We start from the raw sequence: 20,838 nt of genomic DNA on the forward strand, positions 1-20,838 counted from the left end.
AGAGGAAGACTATCAGATTTTTTTTTTAATTTCGTTCAAAACAACCCTACAGGGGGAATTCCACACTCACAAAAAAGGAAATAACGCACAACCTTCTTTCTGATAAATCTGACAACACAGACTGAAAGGAAGAGAAAGAGAGACTTTTACCTGCATGATACGCCACTGACCCTCGGCTCCATCCCGGGTGTCTGTTCCTAGGGTAGTCCTGCACAGACACAAACAGTTACACAGGTCAGACATACATTTTTCACAGTCATGTATTTGATCGATTTTAACATTATGCACCATGGAGAGTCAGGAATCTGCAGGTATTGTTCAAATAAAAACTACACCAGGTAATTTCACTGACTACCAGAAAAGTACTCTTTAAAATAAATAACCACTTACAAAAAGGGTTCCATATAAAATGAACCACAATGAACAACATTTGTCTTAAGGGGCTTTACAATCTGTCCCGCATCGACTCCGTCTCTCTCCCTAGACCATCGACTTGGGGAACGTCGGGGGAAAAAGTGGAAGAAACCTCAGGAACAACAAAACAACAGAACAAATGCCTCTCCCAGGACAGACAGGTAACTAATATGGCCCATTTACTCATGGCATTACAATGCATTTTGGTTGATCGGATTGCATTTGAAGAGTGCTTGACCAAATGAAAGTACAGGTGTAAATGCATCCAAAACACTTTTGAGGAGGTGATCCAATCGGTCAGGGACGCATTGAACACAAGTTGTAATGCAAAATGCGTTGTCAATCCGCATTCAACAACTATGTGGTTGGAAGTATGTACCAATCACAGTCTTCTGCAAATAAAATCAAAAGTTTGACTGTGCAGACAGGCAATTTGTACCAACAGTGTTGTGCTAAATTCAATATAAACTACTAAAATAACAGAAAGGAGCCCACTTGATGAAGAAAGGTAGTGCAAGGAAACCAGGTGGAACTTAAGTTCCACTTTCTGGCAGAGCTATTACATCAGCGTCCTGCTGAAGAGAGACAAACATAGTGTATAATCCATGGAGGTAAAGAAATCACTGTGGAAAGAGACAGTTCAGAAATGAATGATAAAGTCTGTAGTTATATAGAGCACATTTTGGACCCGCGCAAACAAGAAGAGGATGTGACGTTCGGTTTGAGCTTGATTGGATCTCAATGTGGACACTAGAGACACATTAATATCAGGTGTAAATTAAATCCGGTTAAAATCATATCCAGATACAATCTGGAAAGGATTTTAAATGTGTAGATGGCCCCAGAGTTGCCCCATGAACAGGAATTACAATAATTAAAATGCTGTCGCTGAATGCTTAGCTATTATAAAACACACAAACGTGGACAAGCAACACAGAGTTTAAGCTTTAAATTTTGTGGTATGCTTCACTATTTCAAGAGAAAAGAGGATGACGACTAACTGATGAGTTTGGGAAACATAATGCTGTATCAGGTAACCAGTTTGGCTGGGGTAGCTTTGTAAACTTCCCTAAATCCAATAAAGAGTGGATAGAGCTGCTATTATTAGCCTAAAATCACTACACCACTATACACTGGATGTTACCGATGTCATTTCTAACATTACCGGTTACCACAGAAAATAATGCAGTTTGTTAATAATATGCTGGTTAGCTTTGTTAGTTATGCTAAGTTACTACTAAAGTAATAGTACGCTAGTTAGTCTTTGCAGCTTTCGTTAGAGCAGTTACTCATTCCTTACACTTTTGCTCATTTTTGGTTTTGAAACGTTACTAAAAAAAAAGAAATCACACTCCAAACTCTTTAAACGCAGAGTATTGCTCCATGCACACTACTTCAATATGATGAGAAACCCAAAGCTTGACAGGCTTGACTGTCAATCAACTATAAATTACAGGTTTACAGTGTTTCCCAGCGCGCTGTATTGTGACCAGTGCAGTTTTAAATTAGGTTGTTGAATTCCTTTAATAATGTTAACATGCTAACCTTTCCGTTTGCCCCTTCTGCTTTGCAAACCTGTCAGTGTCAGCTACTTATCTCAGAGCTGAGGATTTGTTTGTATGGGTCTCCATCTGTCTGCATGTATAGTATATGTATCCCTTTCTCTCCATGTTTCACTATTCCAACAGAAATAACTAGTGGGCCAACTTTTGATTAAGATTAGAGGTAATTAGCAGAGATTTTTATCTGTCTTCTAGGATGCACCTCCATTAACTGTAGAAACACACTACTGAACAAGAGAGGGAGGAGGACGGCAATGACATTATGCTAATCTTTTGTCTCTCAGTAGTCTAGTAAACTTTCTCTACTGCTTTTCTTTTTAGCCAGTATTGTAAATGCTCCGTATTTGTATAGCGCCTTTCTAGTCTTTGCGACCACTCAAAGCGCTTTTACACTACATCGCATTCACTCACATTCATACACTGAGCAGAAACTAACATTCACACACATTCATACATAATTCGGAATTCAGTATCTTGCCCAAGGACACTTCGACATGAAGCCTGGTGGAATGAACCGCCAACCTTCCGATTAACGGGCAACCCGCCTGAGCCACAGCCGCCCGTAAAAGACCTCGCATTTTCATCTCAAGTTAAAGAAATTCAAAATATGAGCAGGATGATGTCCAAAGAAAGAGTCAGCTTTTGGCGAGTCACAGTTAAGAGAAGAGTGCTTTTTATCCAAACAAAAACACAGCCATTGATGTCTTGAGGTAGAGACTGAAGAGGCAATATATTGCTCAATAACAAAAAGGGCCAATTAAATTATTACTATTAGCACCTGTGTGGAGAAGAGACATGAGAAATAGGGACACTGCTGACAGACAAGCTTGGTCGGGCCAGGCAGACAGAGTGCAGCATTTGAGGACAGGACATCAGGGAAACATCAATGATGCTTCCTGAGATCCCTATTGGGGCTTGAGGAACAGGAAATGGAGAGAGAGAGAGAGAGGGAGGGGGAGAGAGAGAGAGAGAGAGAGAGAGAGAGAGAGAGAGAGAGAGAGAGAGGAATGCAGCTACTGCTCCAAGCCTGAAACCCCTTGATCCGCCAAGTCTGCTCCTCTTCCCCCTCGTCTCGACCACAAACCGGAGGATTCCTCTGGCTGACTGGCATGTGGGCTGCATCTCCATGAGGAGGAGAGCGACGGCTGGGTGTTTGCTCCCTGATTGATGATCCACAGACACTGATGTGAGCAGATTTTGAGGAACACTCTGAAATAAGACAACATTAAGGATGGCTAAACAAATAACGGGAGGATTAATAGTGATTTAATGTAAACCGCAGACTTCTGTCTGATAAATGGATCAACTATTAAATGCCTGTTTTCATTGCTGTCTTCTTGGTAATCGTTGTGTCCATCTTCTTGAATTCAAAACATATATTCAATGTGCTCTATTTGTCAAATAAGTATGGTGGATTAATGAGAAAAACTGAAACACTCCCTTTTCTACACAGGACATGAGAGCAGGATGACCCACTGATCCAGACTGAAATACCTCAACAGCTATCGGAAAAATCGTAATAAATTTTCATACAGACATTCATGTTCCCGAGAGGATGAAGCCTATTGACTTTGGTGATCCCCTAACTTTTCCTCTAGCACATTTGTGTTTCAGAGTGAAATGTCTTGACAACTCTTGGATGGATTGTCATTGTGATATAGTTTTATTATCAGGTCAAAATTTCAATTTATCAAATACAATATTAAATTTGGGGAAGTTTACTCACCAATGTTACCCAAGGCCACATTATATCTGCTAAACACATTAGTTACAGCCTTTTCTCTTAATTGTGTTAAATTTAAACACATACAAAATTATGAACATGTATATAATCTAAGCAGCCAAAACAAATTATGTTAGAACCAAATAACTAATAAATAATTTTATTATATTCCTTCTCATACTTACAATACGAGTACTAACAAGCTGCAACTACATTGCTGTTCCAGTCCCGGTAACATGAATGTAGCCGTCAACTGAATATTTGAGACCTCTTACAAAACACGAGTCAGATGAAAACCTACCAAAAAGGGCATTTTTAACCAAATCGTGGTGTGAACGTTAGCTTCATTAGCAAGCTAGCTAGAGCTGACAAAATGGTAATGACAGTTTTCATTTCTGCCCACGATAGTCCCCGACTAGAAATGAGCAAGAGCTGCTTTTGTTTATTCAAGGACCCAAAGCTTGACAGGTGTTAAGGGGGATGGGGCTGCGTGAACAGTAAACTGGCAACAAGCAACACATTTTTGTCTTCAAATGAATATAACATACTGCAGCTGCTATAATGTACATGATACCTGAAAATCAGGTGGGACAATTCACTGTGCAATTTTACAGTAGCCCCTGGAGAACAGAAATACCATCATAGTCATGCATGATATCTTTTCTTTTTTTGCGTAGGCTTCTTTTTAGTATTTAACATTCATTGTGGTACATGGGGGTAGAGCATGTCTAAACAGGATGTCTAAGTACCTGAAAACACTATTTGACAGTGTAAAAATAAGATTTTTATCTTCTGACTCTTCAACCAGTTAGAATCCGTTTTAGCCACAAATTCTGTAAAGCACAGATCATATTGTTTTGATGGACTTGAAACAGCTTTCCTTCAGACAAAAGAAACATTCCAACCTATTGTGGTTTGGAAATTACAAGTTTTCAATCAGTGGTGGCGCCACTGAAATCATACCTTCACTAGACTTGGGCGGTATCTATTTTTCAAATGTTCCTGACATTTCACCTGGGAAACGACCGCAATTTTTTAATTCACTGACCCAGATTTTTTTTTTTTTAATGGTAGCATGCAAAACCGTGCCATGGTCAATTGTCAAGGTGCAGACGTATCAGCAACACCAACCCTGCGATATCTTCAGTCATATAAGTTGCATAGCTACTTTTTGTGCGTGTAGTGAGAGGGTGGTTGAGCAAGAGCATAATGCAGCGGAGCAGAGGAAAAGGTGAGCAGTGATGTTTAGCAGTAAATGTACAGTGAAGGTTAGAGTTTGTCAGTGAATAAAGGCTGCAGGTGTGTGTGTTGTTTACCAACTGCTCGAAAAGTGAACGGGTTTATTGCGTTGTATGGCAGTTTCATGTTAAGGGCGACCTATCCAAAAGTTATATCTGCAGAAGAATGAAGTAGAGAAAAGTACCTGTTACTAAAAGCGAGCAGAGTAGAGTTTAGTCAAGCAGTACCGTGCAGTGGAAATACAACTTTTCTCTGTTCCACCAGTAGAGACTGACCTCTGGTGGTGCGTGCTATCCACTAGTCTAGAATACACATCCTCAATACAGCATCTCCTTTCCAGTTTAATAATAAGAGGATGTATTTATTTATACTGGTATTTAAAGTCATACCTTCAGGATTTCTAAATACCCTGGTATAGTGGAATACCTTGATACCGCACAAGCCTACTACTCTATCAACATATAATGTATTGAAACTATGTTGAAGCGATTCATCAAGAAACTTGAGTTAACTGATTACTAAAAACGCTTCGTTTAATCAATATAACAATTTATAGCGTACCTTTTCACACGGACAATTATTAAGGTCACACAACGTGCTTACGCTGTGGATGACGTGACTTGATGGCGTGGTTTGCAAAATGGAGGAAGAGAGAGCCAATAGGGATGGACCAAGAAGAGAAAGACCAGAGATAAAGACAGAAATTGTACAAAGTATGGGATCATTTCAGGCTAAAAGAAAACAGAAACTCTGTCTACTGTAAAACGGAAGTAACCTACCACAACAGCACAATGGCAATGCTTCAGAATCTGAGCAGAACGCATCCAGTCTACGCATCGAGTCACCGGAGTGGACCCAAAACAAGGCAACGTTAACGTTAGAATTTAAGATGAAGATGAGATGAAGGCTAGCAAAGGTAAGGCACAATTCTGAGTTGTAATGTGTACAACATTTGTTGTTATTGTTGGAATAATCTTACTAAAATAATCGATGGCTGCAGCCCTAATGTAAAGCTTTTTAGAGAGAAAACACCATGTTAACCAGCAGGTCCACTCTCAGGTACTATAAACTTACGAAACATGGTCACTACCCACGTTGGCCTGAAGAAGACAGTGAAATGCAAGCTGCTTCTAAGAACAACAAACAGTGGCGTTGTGTCCACAGCATGGTGGAGCAAAGGCCTGCAGCCTGCATTTCCACACGGTAGCAGAGTAAACAAGTCTGAAAGAGGAAGAGCGGAAAGGTGCGGGCCCGAGCAGGGAACCGTGTGGAAGCAGATAGCCATCATCTACAGCAGCTATCAAACTGGCATATCACAGAGCTGTCTAAAAATATGACTTAAACCGTGAATTACAACGGATGTGAGTGCGTGGGTAAGTGTTGAAGATACAGTGTGCAGGGAGGGAAAAGTAATGCGTTGCTGTTTGTACCTGCCCACACAACCTCACTTATAGGGGTTGGGCAGATACTGTGTAGTGAACTAATGCAGGTCTGTTTGTTTAACCTTGTGTCATCAGGCTAAAACCGCGAGCTCCGCACACGATAACAGCAACCATCATTAGCTGATGATCTGACTGGAGTGAGGAGAACAACAGCCTATCTGTGTGCATGTGTTTGGGCATGTTCATCATGGATGCAAGTGCTTTCTTGATACAAACACATAACACAGATAAATTATGAAGTTTGTTCTGTTATTAAATGAGCGGCAGAAAAGATGATAAGACGGAGCTTAGCAGCGTTCTACTCGGAAAAACAACAAGTTTTTAGTTTTTGGATCGGGAACCTTTTAGGGTAGTCACTCACAATGTACAATCTGCATTTCAACTGCAGAAACCTAGGTCCAATTTTGATTCAAAGACGACAGCTTAAGTTCCTGCACCCCCAGAAGTCCCGGTTTCAGAGCTGATATTGTCCAGTGGCCTTAAAGCTATTGGGGATGGAGTTTGCAGGACTGGTCAAACACAAGCTTTGACACGCCTACAAGAGTACAGATTTCAGAACGCAATGAAGCACTTGTTAGTACTATCAATATGAGGACCTGAATCTCATTGAATGTTATTGACATTTAAACCTGCAGTGGAAACAAGTTGTGAACACAGCATATCACCAACTCCTGAAGGACATGTGTGGCCCTTCGCCTGGTTAATGCTTTACTTAGTGTTGGTACCAGCTACTCTCTAACTGTGGCTGTTTGCTGCTGAGGGAGTAGCTTTTTCACCGAAAACAGCCTCTTGTAGCGGCTGAAAAAAAGTTATGCCTAGGAGCACCTCACACATTGTTGTTGTGCTGGAGGTTCTATGTGTTCCTCAACTTCCAGATCAGAGGCCTTGGCACATTGACTGATCCTTTGTTTTGTCCTAAATTGACCCCGTTAGAATAAACAGGTCAACAGGAGCTGCACTGAAAAATGGTTAGTAGGACTACAGCGTTACGGAAGGAAGGGGATAAGAGCTGTTCCCAAGAACTGGTCCCAGGGCATACCAGGACAGAGGAAACACTGCCATTCCAGCCTCCTGAGCAGTTTTATTTCTTGTTTGTGTGTTAGAGTGCATACTGTTAGTCATAAAGCCACACACACACAAACCTGTGTTTATGTACATGTCCAGTGAGTAAGTCAATATGGTCATCAGAGAGACTTGAACTCCGAAATCACTTTTATTCAGACACGGATCGCTGCTGAACCACTTTTAGTCCTCCGTCACGACTATGACACATATCCATCCATGTTTATATACCCCCCACTTGCTTCTTCACTTCCCTATCCTCCCACAGGGTTATGCTCTTTTTCTTTTTTGTAGGATTTTAGGGGTTTGTTTGTTTTTCAGGACATGAGGGTTTTCCTGCTTTTTTTCCTGTGTTTTTCATATTCTGAATAGCTTCCCTTGATATTTCTACCTCCCAACGTTCTACCTTGCTACCCCACCTCCTCAACCCCCCACACTCCCATCTACCAGCTACACTCTTCCACCCCATAACTAAGCCTAGATCTCTCTTTGTCCCACAGCCTAGCAACCGGTGTGTACCGGATGAAAAACAACCGTGCTACCAAGCATATGCATGCTGTACATTCATGGAGACTCTTATCTTCAGAGGAATGAGAGAGAAAGCGAGAGGTCATGACAGGTCTAGGAATGGCAGTGGGGTCAAAACAGATCTTAGACAAAACAACACAACAAAACAACACATTTACCTTGCGTATAAAGCATTCAAACTTATCACATAACACAAATTCCTTCAACTTCCTTGTTAGACAGGAAACTTGCAACAGTGGCTTAGGGGATTAAAGAATTTACTTCCACTTTTCTTAAAACAGCTATCAATTTTATTTTAACTTGCTGAACCTAGACTTTCACTTTATATGGCATCTTTGCATTGAGAGTTTGACCAGAATTAAAACAATGTGCTTCAAAATGGGAAAATGTTTGGTCATGCAATTAAGGCTAAGGCTGCATCCACATTACTACGATCTCCTAGCTACCAGCGCTTTAGCTGCGTATCAGAACCAATCTCCATCTGTAAAAGGACTGGAGACACACGTCACGTGACAATTCACGTACTGGTGGCATGTGGGATACCGGTGTAAACAGGAAGCAGATTGTCCGCAGTTGCAGAAGATTCGACGATGCTGCTAGCAAAGACATCAAGGTCAGTAACGCTTGTTATTTGTTATCCATGTTGAATTACTACTACGACTACTACTGGTAGTTCAGGCTGCTGTTGTATGTTTTCTTCTGGAGCGGGGTCATGGCATAGGAGCCTGACGAATCATGGAAGGATACACCATGACTTGTAGGACCCAATCAGGAAGCCAAATGTGAGTGTTTGCCTCATCGTTTCAAAGTTTTCACCTGTCAGTACTAATACGCTACCCCAGAGTGTAAAATAAAAGTGTTCGGATTTGCCGTTTTAGTGTGGACGGCAGGCGTAAACGTAGCAAATGTGAGTGCTTTTAAGGTCTGGTCTGTGAGTCCTTTATGGCTAAATGTCACCATGCTAACATTCTAGCAATGACAATGTCAACTTGCTGATGTTTAGCAGGTATAAAGTTTACTGTGTACACCATCTTACTGTTAGCATGCTAAAATTAGCACTAAACACAGAGTGCAACTGAGACTGATAGGAATGCCATTTAGTTTTGCAGGTCTTTCGCCATAAACGAAGTGCCTAGACAAATAGAAATAAAAAAAAGAAGGTGGTGACCAACCAATAATTTCATCAAACAACCCCTGCTGCAAATTGAAATCTGTTAATTTTGACCGGCTACTGCAGATGCTAGGGACAAAACGAAAGAGAGAGCAAGTTGGCACAGGGGCAGAAAGAGATTTTTATAGTGAAGAAAACTGAGTGCAAAGTTGAATCTGGAATCAGCAACCACAACAAACAGAAAGAGAGAGACAGACGGGTAGAACCTGGCAGTCTGTCGGGTATTAATGAGTGCATTTGTGTTTATATTCAGGCTTACTTTCTTACAATGGGATGCTATGTGCAAAAGACCAGCATGCAAACTTGCAACAGCTGTTGAGTAAACAGTCATTACCCAAGCCCTTCAATTTGCTGCTTTATCACCTCTCCTGGACTTAAGCTTAATGTCTTTATAATGAAACCCAGATGCAGACAGAAAAGTAGTGGAGCAAAAAGAAAGGAGAGGAGAACTCTGAGGAGGTAATGGGACTGGAGTTATCACCACTCAACTTCTTCCTCACCCAAGGGAGCATCGTCTGTGTGTGTTAAACTGAGAGCATGTGTTTGTGCACGTGTACTTTTTTAGCTCCATCAGATGATATTCTAGCTTTCTTTTCTCTAAATCCACGGAAAATAATTACTTAAATACATGTAGATTCGGAGTACAATGTGATTTAGGTTTTAAAGTCAAACTGATAAAATAAAAAATAAATTTTAAATAAAAATATATAAATGTAAAATACATTTTTGCTAAGAAATCAGTAACAGTGTTGTTGTTGTGAATTGTGTACTCATAGCAACACCAAGCCAAGTTTTCCTGCAGAGACAACAGACACAACATTAGTGTTCTCCAGGGGGCACGAATCTGACTGTCAGTGTTGGTACTGTAATAAAATTGGTGCAATATCTGTGTTGGCGTGTAAAAAAACAAACAAAAAAAAGTAACCGCTCTCGATTTCACCAGTTTCAATGGCCACATGGGTGTCGTTAGCCATTGCTTATTCCATCTGTGAGCACTCTCTATGTGACTCAGGACATTAGATTCTCGGTGTCATGATTTGAATCACAGAGTAATGTACGGAGGACTGACGTCGAAGGTTGACCCACGACGAAGGTTGACCCATTGCTGTGAGTTTCAACAGTCTATTCATTTGCTGTCGCCACAAATGGACCCATGTAGGACAGACAGCTAATGCTAGCTAGACCCCTAGTATCTAGTGGGAATCAACGTTAACCTTAGCATGCTAGGCTAACTAGCATCAACTTAGTTGTCCTTTCTGCCTAGCTTCCACTTTACACATGAATACAAACACAACAGCACAAAGCGTCTCCCAAATGTTGAATGTTACAAAGGGCCAGATGTTTTCAAATGCAAACAGTACATAACAAACGCTATGTGGGTTTGTTGAGAAAGGAAAAATAATTTATCGACGTTCGTAGCATGTACAGTAAGACCAGTCAGTAGTGCACCACAGAAATTGACATCTCTCAGATGTCAGTCAACTTCTACCAAAGGTAACAATCAGAGGCCTGAAGTTTAAAAGCTGTTTCCACAAATACGTCCAAAAACTGTTTTATCCTCCTGTGAAAATCTTTTTAAAAATATGCAAAAAAGCTGCAGCATTATAGTTCATTTTTCCTTACACAGAAAGTTCTACTTTAAGGGTGAAACAAGGGGAACACGGGTTTTCACCTGGGGGATGGTTTGGCCGGCAACACATCTATGAAGAAGATAATATTACCAATAACTATTACTACTTGATTCACTGTTGTGTTTTTTACTGTTTCAATGTCTGGTGGAAGCCAACAAACCTAACGAGACTGTCCCCAAAAAAGGTTCAGATTTTAATTATTTTTAATATTCCAAAATGTGGTTTGGTTACTGTGCAAGTATGTCTCCTACTCAGCCTCCCCTCTGTGTATGCATCTAAAGCGCTGTTGTTTGTGCATCCCTCTGTTCCTGTTTTATATAAATTGCCTCTGAGACCTTGAAATATGTTATTTTTGTTATTAAAAGGAGCAGCGTTTTGACCCTGGGAGAGATAGTGCTGGCAGCTCTCCACAGACCTTGGCTTTGGCAGTCCCTAATATTCCACATTCATTAACACTTTCCAGGCTACAGGCTACTTACACAGTGTAAAGAATGAACATGAACCCATACTGTCGAAGAAACAGTTCCTGGATCAGAAGAATAATTTGGTAAAAATGTAATTCAAATAGGTTTTGTGAGAGAATCCATCTATCAGAAAGCATACATTTATTAGATTTCAATGTCCTTTATAAGTTTAGTAAGGAAGATTCAAGGGTAACGGCTGCAAGATAATAAACTATTACTGCTAATACTTTGCATCCTTGCAGCTGTGTATTCCCTTGTTCTATTCACTCTCTGCATCTCTTAATGTGCAGCGGTATCACTCAATGTCCAAAAATCTATAGGTTTGTCTGTTTTATTCTTCAAATGAGTTCACCATAGTAATTGTCACTTGCAGAGTTGCAGTGCTAATACAGAAATTGGAACCGCATGTGCATTCTTTGGAAAAAGAAATAAAGGCTCAAATGAGAGGTAAAATTTATCTAATTGTATTTTCCTCTTGGAGGTGTTTCAACTACCCAAAGTAGGCCATTAGTTCCAAAGAGAACAGCTAAGCTGCTGGATAACGGGCAAGAAAATTAAGCTGATAATTGTTAACTACTAGTCCAGTCTATTTCAAGTCTTCGTCCTCTAAAAATTGATTTAGCCATTCATATTTTCTCCATACATTTTAGATTTACATGTATGTTGGGAATCCTACCTTTAAAATTACAAGAGTGCTGCTGCTCTTTCATTTGGACAAGTTTACAACATTCACAAGACAGGGCCAGAGGAATATTTTGCACATGCTAAATACCTTATTCCCAATTCAGGTTTTTGTCTTAGTTTTCCATCACTAGCATGTTAGCTTAACGACTTGTTGAACTATGGGAACCAGAGGGGGAGAGCATAAGAAAGCAGAATAAGAGTCAGCCAATAGGAGGCTTAGTAATGCAGCCTACATCCCTTGAGTTCTTTGAACGGTACTGCCTAATAAATTAATGTGGAAAAATTGAGGAAGAGGCCAGAAGTGTAGGTGTGTGTGTGTGTGTTAAATTGTCAAAATTTGTTCTTTTCCTAGAAAGCTCACCCTTCTTGCCAAGCCCAGAGCAATGTAGCACTTTTCCCCTGAATCAACGATCTCCAATTCATAGTAGTGGCAGCGGGTGGTGAGCGGCTGGCGGGCCTGTGCCAAACCCACGTCCATGATGCTCTTTCCTTTGCCAACATACTCCAATAGCTGAGGAAGGAGATGAACACAGAGGGGAGAGAAAGAAGGCAGGGGTTAAAATGTTAAGAAATAAACAACATAAAAAAAGCGATTAATTAAACAATACAATACTTTTTGTCTAGCGCCACCATGATGCTGACATTTGCAGTTCTGAGTAAAACAACTGTTGGATGTATTGGCATAAAATTTGGTGCAGAAATTCATGTATTACACATGACCCTTAACTTTTCATCCAGTGCCAACAGTTTGTCCAATACTTTGGTTTATGTCCAAATACCTGCAACACTAATGACATTCCTATCAGCCTTAAGCATGCTAACACTTTTAACTAAGATGGTGAACATGGTAACATTATACCTGCTATCAGCATAATCAGCATGTTAGCATGTAGCTCAAAGCACCATTGTGCAGTCTTACAGAGCTGCTAGCAAGGCTGCAGACAACCACTGTTACGGATTGTGTAAGTGCAACACCATGAATGCCTTTGAGGAGACTGTCCAAAGTGTCTCACCCCTTTCTATGATGGCAGGTTTTTTACTTCGCCTTTGAGGGTAGCCATTAAGAACTGCTAGTGTTGTAGTACTCGAGACCGGTCTTGGTCTCGTCTCGGACCTGACCACATTTGTACTCGGTCTTGTCTCGGTCTCGGACATTGAAGACTTTATTTGAAGACCAGTCAAGACCATAACTTTGGGAATATCAATAATTTGTTTTTGCATTGTCTGATTTATTTGTTAATGTCCTAACTTTGAGTGGATGTAAAATGTACTGCTTCAAATGCAACCAATAACCCTGTTATCGTTAACAACTGTCACCCCCAAGGCCTCCACCCTCGTGCGATGGTAAGCATGGAAAAGGGGTGTTGAATAAAGATGCTTACGTAGATTTCAGCTCTTAGTGTTTATATGTGGGTGTTTTAATGGGAATGTGGATCTTACAGATCAGATGTTATTAAATTTTGAGCTGTCTTAGTTTCAGTTTTAGTTTATTTGGTTAGTTGGGCAACGAGGCCCAAATATCACAACGGTAAGTTGGAAAGTTGAGATGGAGACAAAAGATGGAAGACAGCAGATCAAGCACGGGCAGGATCTTTGGCCCAGTGTTGTTCCAGAGGCGGGGAACTTAACCACACAACTAGATTTTGCAAGTGTATCCCAAGTGAGTGGGCACCATGACAGACTGACACTTCCAAATCCAAAAGTATCAACAGCCACTTGAGATTGCATGTGCAGCACCCGATAATAATGCAATTACTTTTAGGTCTATTTTAGTATTAAGCATCTTAACAGGTGAAGATGGGTGGGTACAGGTGAGTAGGTGGGCAGCTAGGCAACCACAAAGCCTTTAGGCTGAGCAGTGTTTCCATGCTTTGAGTGCATGTGTGTGAATGTGTGAGCATGTGCTCAATGAAGAAAAACGCCCCCAGTTTAAAAGGCGAGGATGACAGACAAGGTGGGGGTGGACAAAATTGCTTCTGTATTAAGCCTTTGTGTTTGCATCTGTGTGTTTCACTAGCTAGCCGCTTGAAGGACACACCTGGAGGGAACAGTTATTCAACATCTACATCATTAAAAAAAAAAGAGTCAAGTGTCTCAATTAAGTTATTACCATTTTCCCTTTTTGTTATTCCCTGTTGCTTAGCGATACATCAAACTGAAAATAACTCAGAAATGAAGCTGAGGCAATCAAAACGTTTCATTTCAGTCTCTCAGCTTGATGGCAGATTATACTGGTTTCTTACGCAATACATAGTTCGTGTGTAGCTATAATTTATACAAGATTCAGTTAAGTGCCTATTTTTGTTAATTTAAAGAGATTAAAAACAAAAGAGGTGGTTGGTAAATGCAGGCAGCATTCAAGCCATGACCACACTAAGGAAAAATAGTCCCAACACCAGAGATTTATGTAACCCATGTGAAAAACTGAAACACTGCATCAATGGCACAAAACATAAATACATTACAAACACATTACAATGAGCTAATTTTTTGCTTTATATATAAAATTTTATTGAACATATTTTCTAGGTTTTAATCTTTAAAAACATTAATTAAAAATAAATAATTATAATAATTAAAAACTTTTGTTGCATGTCATTCTGCATGCCCCCCCCCCTTTTTATTTTTTTTTTACAAAACATCTTTTAAAGTTTGTTTTTGTAGTTGTTGTTTTTTTTTGCCCCGATCAGTCCTTTAATATAATTACAATAACAAGCCCTATCCAAATTAACACTGCTCTTTGCTAATAAGAGAGGACAGATAACAGATTTGTTGCAATAGAAGCTTAGGAAATCTGTGTATTTTTCCAACTAGAGCAACCAAATAAATCTCAGATTTTCTCTTATATGCAACTAACGCTCATACGGTACAGAGCCCGGCTGCTATTAAGGAGAGCAGCGCTTTCACGCCAGCAGGCTGATGTGGACACAACACATTGTTCAGTAAAGGAGGGATCAGATTCTGATTAGCTTTATTTCCCCCCATACCCTTCCTTACAATCCTCAGGACATCCGTTATTCTGTTCCCTCCTCTTCCCCATCCCTAATATTTATTTACGTTATGTTTATATTTATTGTTCTGCACCGAACACACAAGTTGAATTCACTTAAAATAAATCCTCATAAAACATTTGTAAAAATGATTTTCAAAAACATTTCAAAGCATTCATCATTTGTGTGCCTGCATGAGAAACAAAACAGGGACCCAGCCAAAACAAATTGCTCCATACAGCAAAAACTCCACAGGGTACCTTTAAGAAAAACATTTTACTAGTCATCTAACAGCAGCTAAACTGAAGGTTTTTAGAAAAGGTACTACAGATGAAAAATAGCCTCTTGGCTAACTCTGGCCCTTTACAGCAACATTTATTAGTGTGCACTGTCCCTCTTAAATAAACCAATAAATTAAAGCAAATAAATAAAAAGGGAGTACTCACTGAAAACGTTCAACTAAACTATTCAAGGAGGGTTAACATCAAGGGCAACTGGGCTTGTTTGAAGATACTCAAAGACGTTTCGCCCTTCATCTCTCGGATAACTATGACCTGGATGACTGAGAACCTTCACAGACATCTTTCAACTTAACTCAATTTCTCAAAAGAGACCTGTAGACATGAGCAGCAATAGTTGAATCTAAAGTAACTTGATGTCTTTTTGTATTGCTTACAGCTTGTAATTAAAAGAACTACATTCTGTAACTGTTGATTATACACCATAATTAAAGTCAGTGCTAACTTCTCCCTAGTGTCCTACCGCAAAGCGCTGCTCGTTCACCGCTGGAGACAAAGCTGTATTCCTTTACACTTTCTTTATAGTATTCTGCTGATTGATAGTTCACATGGAGAACAGTATTAGCCTCCAGCTTTCCTTGGAGGTGAAGACTGCCCTTTCGTGTGTACTGTTGTGTCTCCTCAACCTGCTGCATTTTCATGCCTGGACAGCTGCTGTTCTTTTGGGAGAGTTTCGGTGAGATGAGCACTCAGTCGCACCTTTTATTTGTCCTTTTTTTTTTTTTTTTGCTTCTTGCTGCTGAGCAATGGAAGGAGGAGGGGAGACAAGAGGGCAGAAAAAGAGAGACGTAGCCTTGAGCAAAGCATGCCTCACTGAGATAGCTGACAATCTCTCTCCTTCTTTCTCTCTTGCTCTCTCACTCACTCCTACAATTCTGAGCGGTGAAATGGTGATGGTGGTGTGCAAGGCCGTGTTTTGTTGAGCTGCTGCCTGGGAAACAGATGTAACGCCCAGAGAGTGGTCCTGCCAGTTTCCTGTCACACCTACTGGGGGAACTTAAAGAAAGGTGAAAATTAAGAGACCTCTTCTTTATTAATGTGATTCACCAACCTGTCAACCACACTATGATCGGATTAGATATCACGCAATAGTCCTTGAGTCCATATAACTCAGCTAATTACTTTTTGTTTTTATTGCATTTATATTTTCATCCTTTTCATTACATTTTGTTTTTTTCATGGGTTTTACTTCTTTGTGTATTTCTAATTGTTTTCCCATTGTCTGTTCACTTGTGGTCCTTGTAAAAGTGTTTTTTTTTGTGTCCTTTCCTTTCATCTCCTTGTCCTGCACATGTCTTTCGTCACTGTTGTTCTCTCAAAATAAATACTTACAATTTATATGCTCAAAAGCTAAAATACGGACATTAAAATGTGACTGATCTAGGCCAAATGTGCCATTTTAATTTGGAAAATATACGAGCTGGCCTTGTCCTTGTCCAGAGGCTGTTGTTCCCCTTTAATTTGTCTCACACTTGGGTTGGATGCCCTCCAGTAGCTAAATCTGACTTGTCCATCAGTCACTTTTTTGTGCATAAGACAGCCAAGATGAATATCCTCATGGACTGAAAATCACCACAATAATGCCACAGTTGGTTAATGCCACTCCGTCACTGCTGCTTTTTTTAATGGGGTAGCAGCTAACAGGTAATGTTTGTACTAAATGTATCCACAATGGCTGCACGGTGTTAAAATGATTCTACCTATCCCATATCATGACTTTGTTTATATTACCACAAAACACACAACATTAGCTCATTTATTTGAGCTATAAAGTATCTGAACAGAACCACTACAACTCACAACTGCCTATTCTTTCAAACAGCATAATTGCTCAAACAGCAGGCTGTTAGATAACACTTATTTGCAGTACATTTCTCTATGGGAACACATTTTGTGTAATGTTAAGATAGTACAATCAAAACAAATCACTCACTCATTTCACTGCTTTAACAACTTTCTTGTTCAAGCGTGTAAAATGTGTGATATCACAACTGCTTGCTGTGGGATTGACCTTGTTTAACTGGGTTAGGAAGTTCAAATAGGCACTTAGCACCAAAGCAATATGCAAAAATCAAAACACAACCTGTAATTACCATAGCATTGACACAGTACATAAGGTAGAGTAAGGTGAACAAGTATTTACTGCTAGATGATATTGGCCTGTTTGCAAGAAGCATGTCTTACGGCAACATCCCCACCTGCAGCAACACTGTTTAAAATTCTGCAAGACCGCAAGAGACTTACCTTTATGTTATGCGTAACACTTAAACACTACGCAACCGCCACAGGTTATTTCATGAATCAACACTGTAAAACAACTGGAACCAGGGAGAACCCAAAGACCTGCACTGTTGCCCATCGCTGACACCTCATCACTCATGTGGCCAAGTGGAGCTTTTCATCACCTTTTAATACACCATTTATTATCACCAGTACCACTGCTACAAAGATGTGCCCAAATTAACTTGCTGCTCCAGTGCCAGAACGTTTTGCCACCAGGGCAGATTTATTTGGACAAAAAAAGTTACATCTTCAGAAAAAAAATTTACTCTGGGGTAAGAATCTTAATAAGATGGCGAGTATACAATAATATGTTCACAGTTTTTAATACTTTAAAATGCCAAACTAGTGTTGTTTGCCAACAAAGTCTTTGAGATCCAGATTTAGAAAAAGTATTTCTGATGAAGGCACTGGTTACATTTGGTTTACTAAGGCAGCGGCTCCTATGATGTAGTCAGTTCCTGGGACAGCCCTCCAGTCACATGTGAGCTGCGCAGGTGAAGAAGAGGTCTTAGAGGGGTTTAGTGGTGGGATATGTGAAACATTGCCAAAGTCAGAAAAAAGTGTAAGCTAGTGATGCTGAAATAGAAAAAAAACCTGTTGGGTTTTTCTTGTAAAGAAACAAAAGTAATGTTTACTTTCAGTGTTACTCACCAACACGCATTGTGTGTATCCTTGAGACCTATTGTATACTGCTTTTCCAGTCCTATATTGTAGTGTCTGTGACTCCTGTATGGAGCTTTGCATGAATCAAAAAGAATAATTCTTTCTATCTTGTACTGGCTCTTCGTGTAGGCCTTCATTTCAGCCTCTGTCTGAAACAAGCTGTAGATGCTCCTGTCTCTTTAACGCCCCCCCCCCCCTCTCAAAACCAGCTAATTGGCCAAGACCTGAAACATGTTACAGGGCTGTTGTTGTTGCTGAGCAGTACAGACAGACTGAGCGCAGCTGTGCGGGGCAAATGACCATATATATGGAATACCAGCTCCGTCTAGCTCCATGTGTTGTAGAACGGAGCAGACAGTAGAAAAAGCAGTTCAAAACAGAGCGTCCAGAAGAGGAGGAAATCTGAGGTTTTTGCTCACAGGGATTTCTTTTAAATACTTTAACCTCATTATTTGAAGCTTTGGCCATGTTTAACATGAACATCCAACATTGTAACATTGTGCATAAGTCATAACATATGGAAAAGTATAATAGGTCTCCTTTAAATGCATTTCACGTTCATGTGTACTAGCATATCTTGGCTCGTTAAGCCACCTGTGGATCCATGGAAGACCCCTGGCAGATATTATGCATGTGCGTCTTTGTACACATGTACGATAGTCACAATTGGATCCTATTAAACTCTTAACATTCCAGAGGCTCGCCCACGGGCCGTCAGGTCCTGGCGGCAGCTTTCGGTATGTGCACACAGCTGATATGTTAACTTCATACTCATATGACGCACCGTTTGAAAGCTAAAATCCTTGTGATTCGACCAATGCAAAGCATTTCAAGATACAATCACCACAGCGGGTACAATCAGCGCCTCTGTCAGACCAGCCAGTACAAGCAAAATTGACGCGACTCATTTATGAAGCCTCATAGTAACTTAATCCACCGATCAATTATATTACAACAAAAATGGTCTTGTTACATTGTCAAAGGTCCAGACGATCCAATCCAATAAAAAACATTTATTCCAAAACACATTCCATCAGTAAATCCCCAGGGACTGCTGCCGCATAATTTCATATTCTTTTGTAATTATAACCGTAGTAACGCCGGTTTGAATGTAAACAACTACGATAGCTTGTATTTAAATTAGCTGCTGAACTCTAACCTTTCGACTGACAGCTAATCCGACCCAATAAGAGCTCACATATCACCTTCAATAGCCAACGAGAGCCCGCGCTGTAAGGAAGGGCCGGCCCCTATTATTTCGTGTGTAGGCTGAGCCAATTGCCGAGCTACCAGCTGATACGGAGCAATGCAGCAGCAGCAGCCTGCCGCCAAGGGGCGGTGCTGTTTTAGAAAAAATACGCTAAGACATCCACCTGTGTAAAATTTTATTAAAAGTCATTTTTCATGGTATTGGTATGAAATTTAAACTAGGACTAGGTAAGGTTTTATCCTGTGGTCCTTAGTTCCAGCTAATAAGTCCCAGCTATAGTTGTCTGCATGCATTTGTTAGCAAGCATTTTCAAGCGGAGACTAAAAATATATTAGTTTTAGTGTGTTTAAACCTTTAAACTAGGGCTGGGGCGATTCATCGACGTAATCAATTACGTAAATACGTCGACGCATCGCTGCATCTGGTGTGGGATTATCCCGGACAAGCTCCAAGTACAAGACAGCGCCTTTGACCGCCTGTTATTGTTATTATAACAACACATCAGCGAGGTGGAAATTTGATTAATTTTAAGATTTGCTGTTATTGTCAGTATTCTAATGTGCTTCATCAGGATGATTGAATAAAATATAGATTTATTGATTAGACATGTTTTTGATATTTATTTTAGATAAATTGGTATGTTAATCGAGTAATAGGCAACTTTTCTTTCTTTAGAATAAACAAAATTAGTCATTAGATTAATCGACTAATTGAAAGAATAATCGTTAGATTAATCGACTTGAAAAATAATCGATATCTTTCAGAGAAGCCCAAAACCAGGCATATACTCCAAAAGAACTACATTCAATTTACTTTGGATGTGCCTTGAATCCAAAGGGCGTTTTGCATGAATTTTACAGGAATGTTAAGAGTTAATAGAAAAACAAAAACTTAAATTAAGAGGTTCAAAATCATGTACCTTGTTAAGTCTATGATGGAAATTCTTGTGAGCTAGTTGACTCCAATGATGAGGAAGGTTTTAGGAAACTCAGGATGTCTTAAGCAGCATGTATTTATTGAAGCTCGGCTGGGGAGAATGGCAACAGCAGTATACAAAGTGATAACACAGTGTTGTGCCAAAACAAAATTCTCCTGACAGGGGATATTTATCCTTACTAGACCTGAGATTCACTACGTGTCCAAACAAGGCTTTTCTTCACCCATCTATACATGTGTGACTATTCTATTGGATATTGGTTCAAAACGAGACACCATGCTTAGTCACGTTGTAATTAGCAGGTCACACGTAATACATTTTAAAGTGGTGCCAGTCTGTCTCTTATTCTAAGACTGGGACAGAGAAACTTATGATCTGTCCTTGGTTGTCTAGGCTACAGATCGTCCCATCTACTCAGCTGCTGTCATGCACTTAAGGAGGAAACAGCAGAATTAACTATTGCCTGAGAGAGGCCGAGGTCGTTCTGTTCTTAGGCTTTCAAGTGCGCGACATGTGTTTGATGGTCCCTTACTACC

General features: G+C 40.1%; 1 protein-coding gene across 2 annotated transcripts in view; it reads right to left on the bottom strand.

Moving 5' to 3' along the window:
* spryd3 (SPRY domain containing 3) overlaps nucleotides 1-20,838 on the bottom strand; it is a 62,155-nt gene that overhangs the window by 13,474 nt on the left and 27,843 nt on the right. For both annotated transcript variants that reach the window (XM_038721831.1, XM_038721833.1), the window contains exons 7-8: nucleotides 12,282-12,431; nucleotides 151-208 (exon numbers count right to left, since the gene is read on the bottom strand). In XM_038721831.1, coding sequence (XP_038577759.1) covers nucleotides 151-208; nucleotides 12,282-12,431 — 208 coding nt within the window. The remainder of the gene's footprint in view (nucleotides 1-150; nucleotides 209-12,281; nucleotides 12,432-20,838) is intronic.

Source organism: Micropterus salmoides, unplaced genomic scaffold (genome assembly GCF_014851395.1).
Source record: "Micropterus salmoides isolate LMB-PRFRI ecotype aquatic unplaced genomic scaffold, ASM1485139v1 Ms_hic_scaffold_16, whole genome shotgun sequence".
In the NCBI taxonomy this organism is placed as follows: Eukaryota; Metazoa; Chordata; class Actinopteri; order Centrarchiformes; family Centrarchidae; genus Micropterus; species Micropterus salmoides.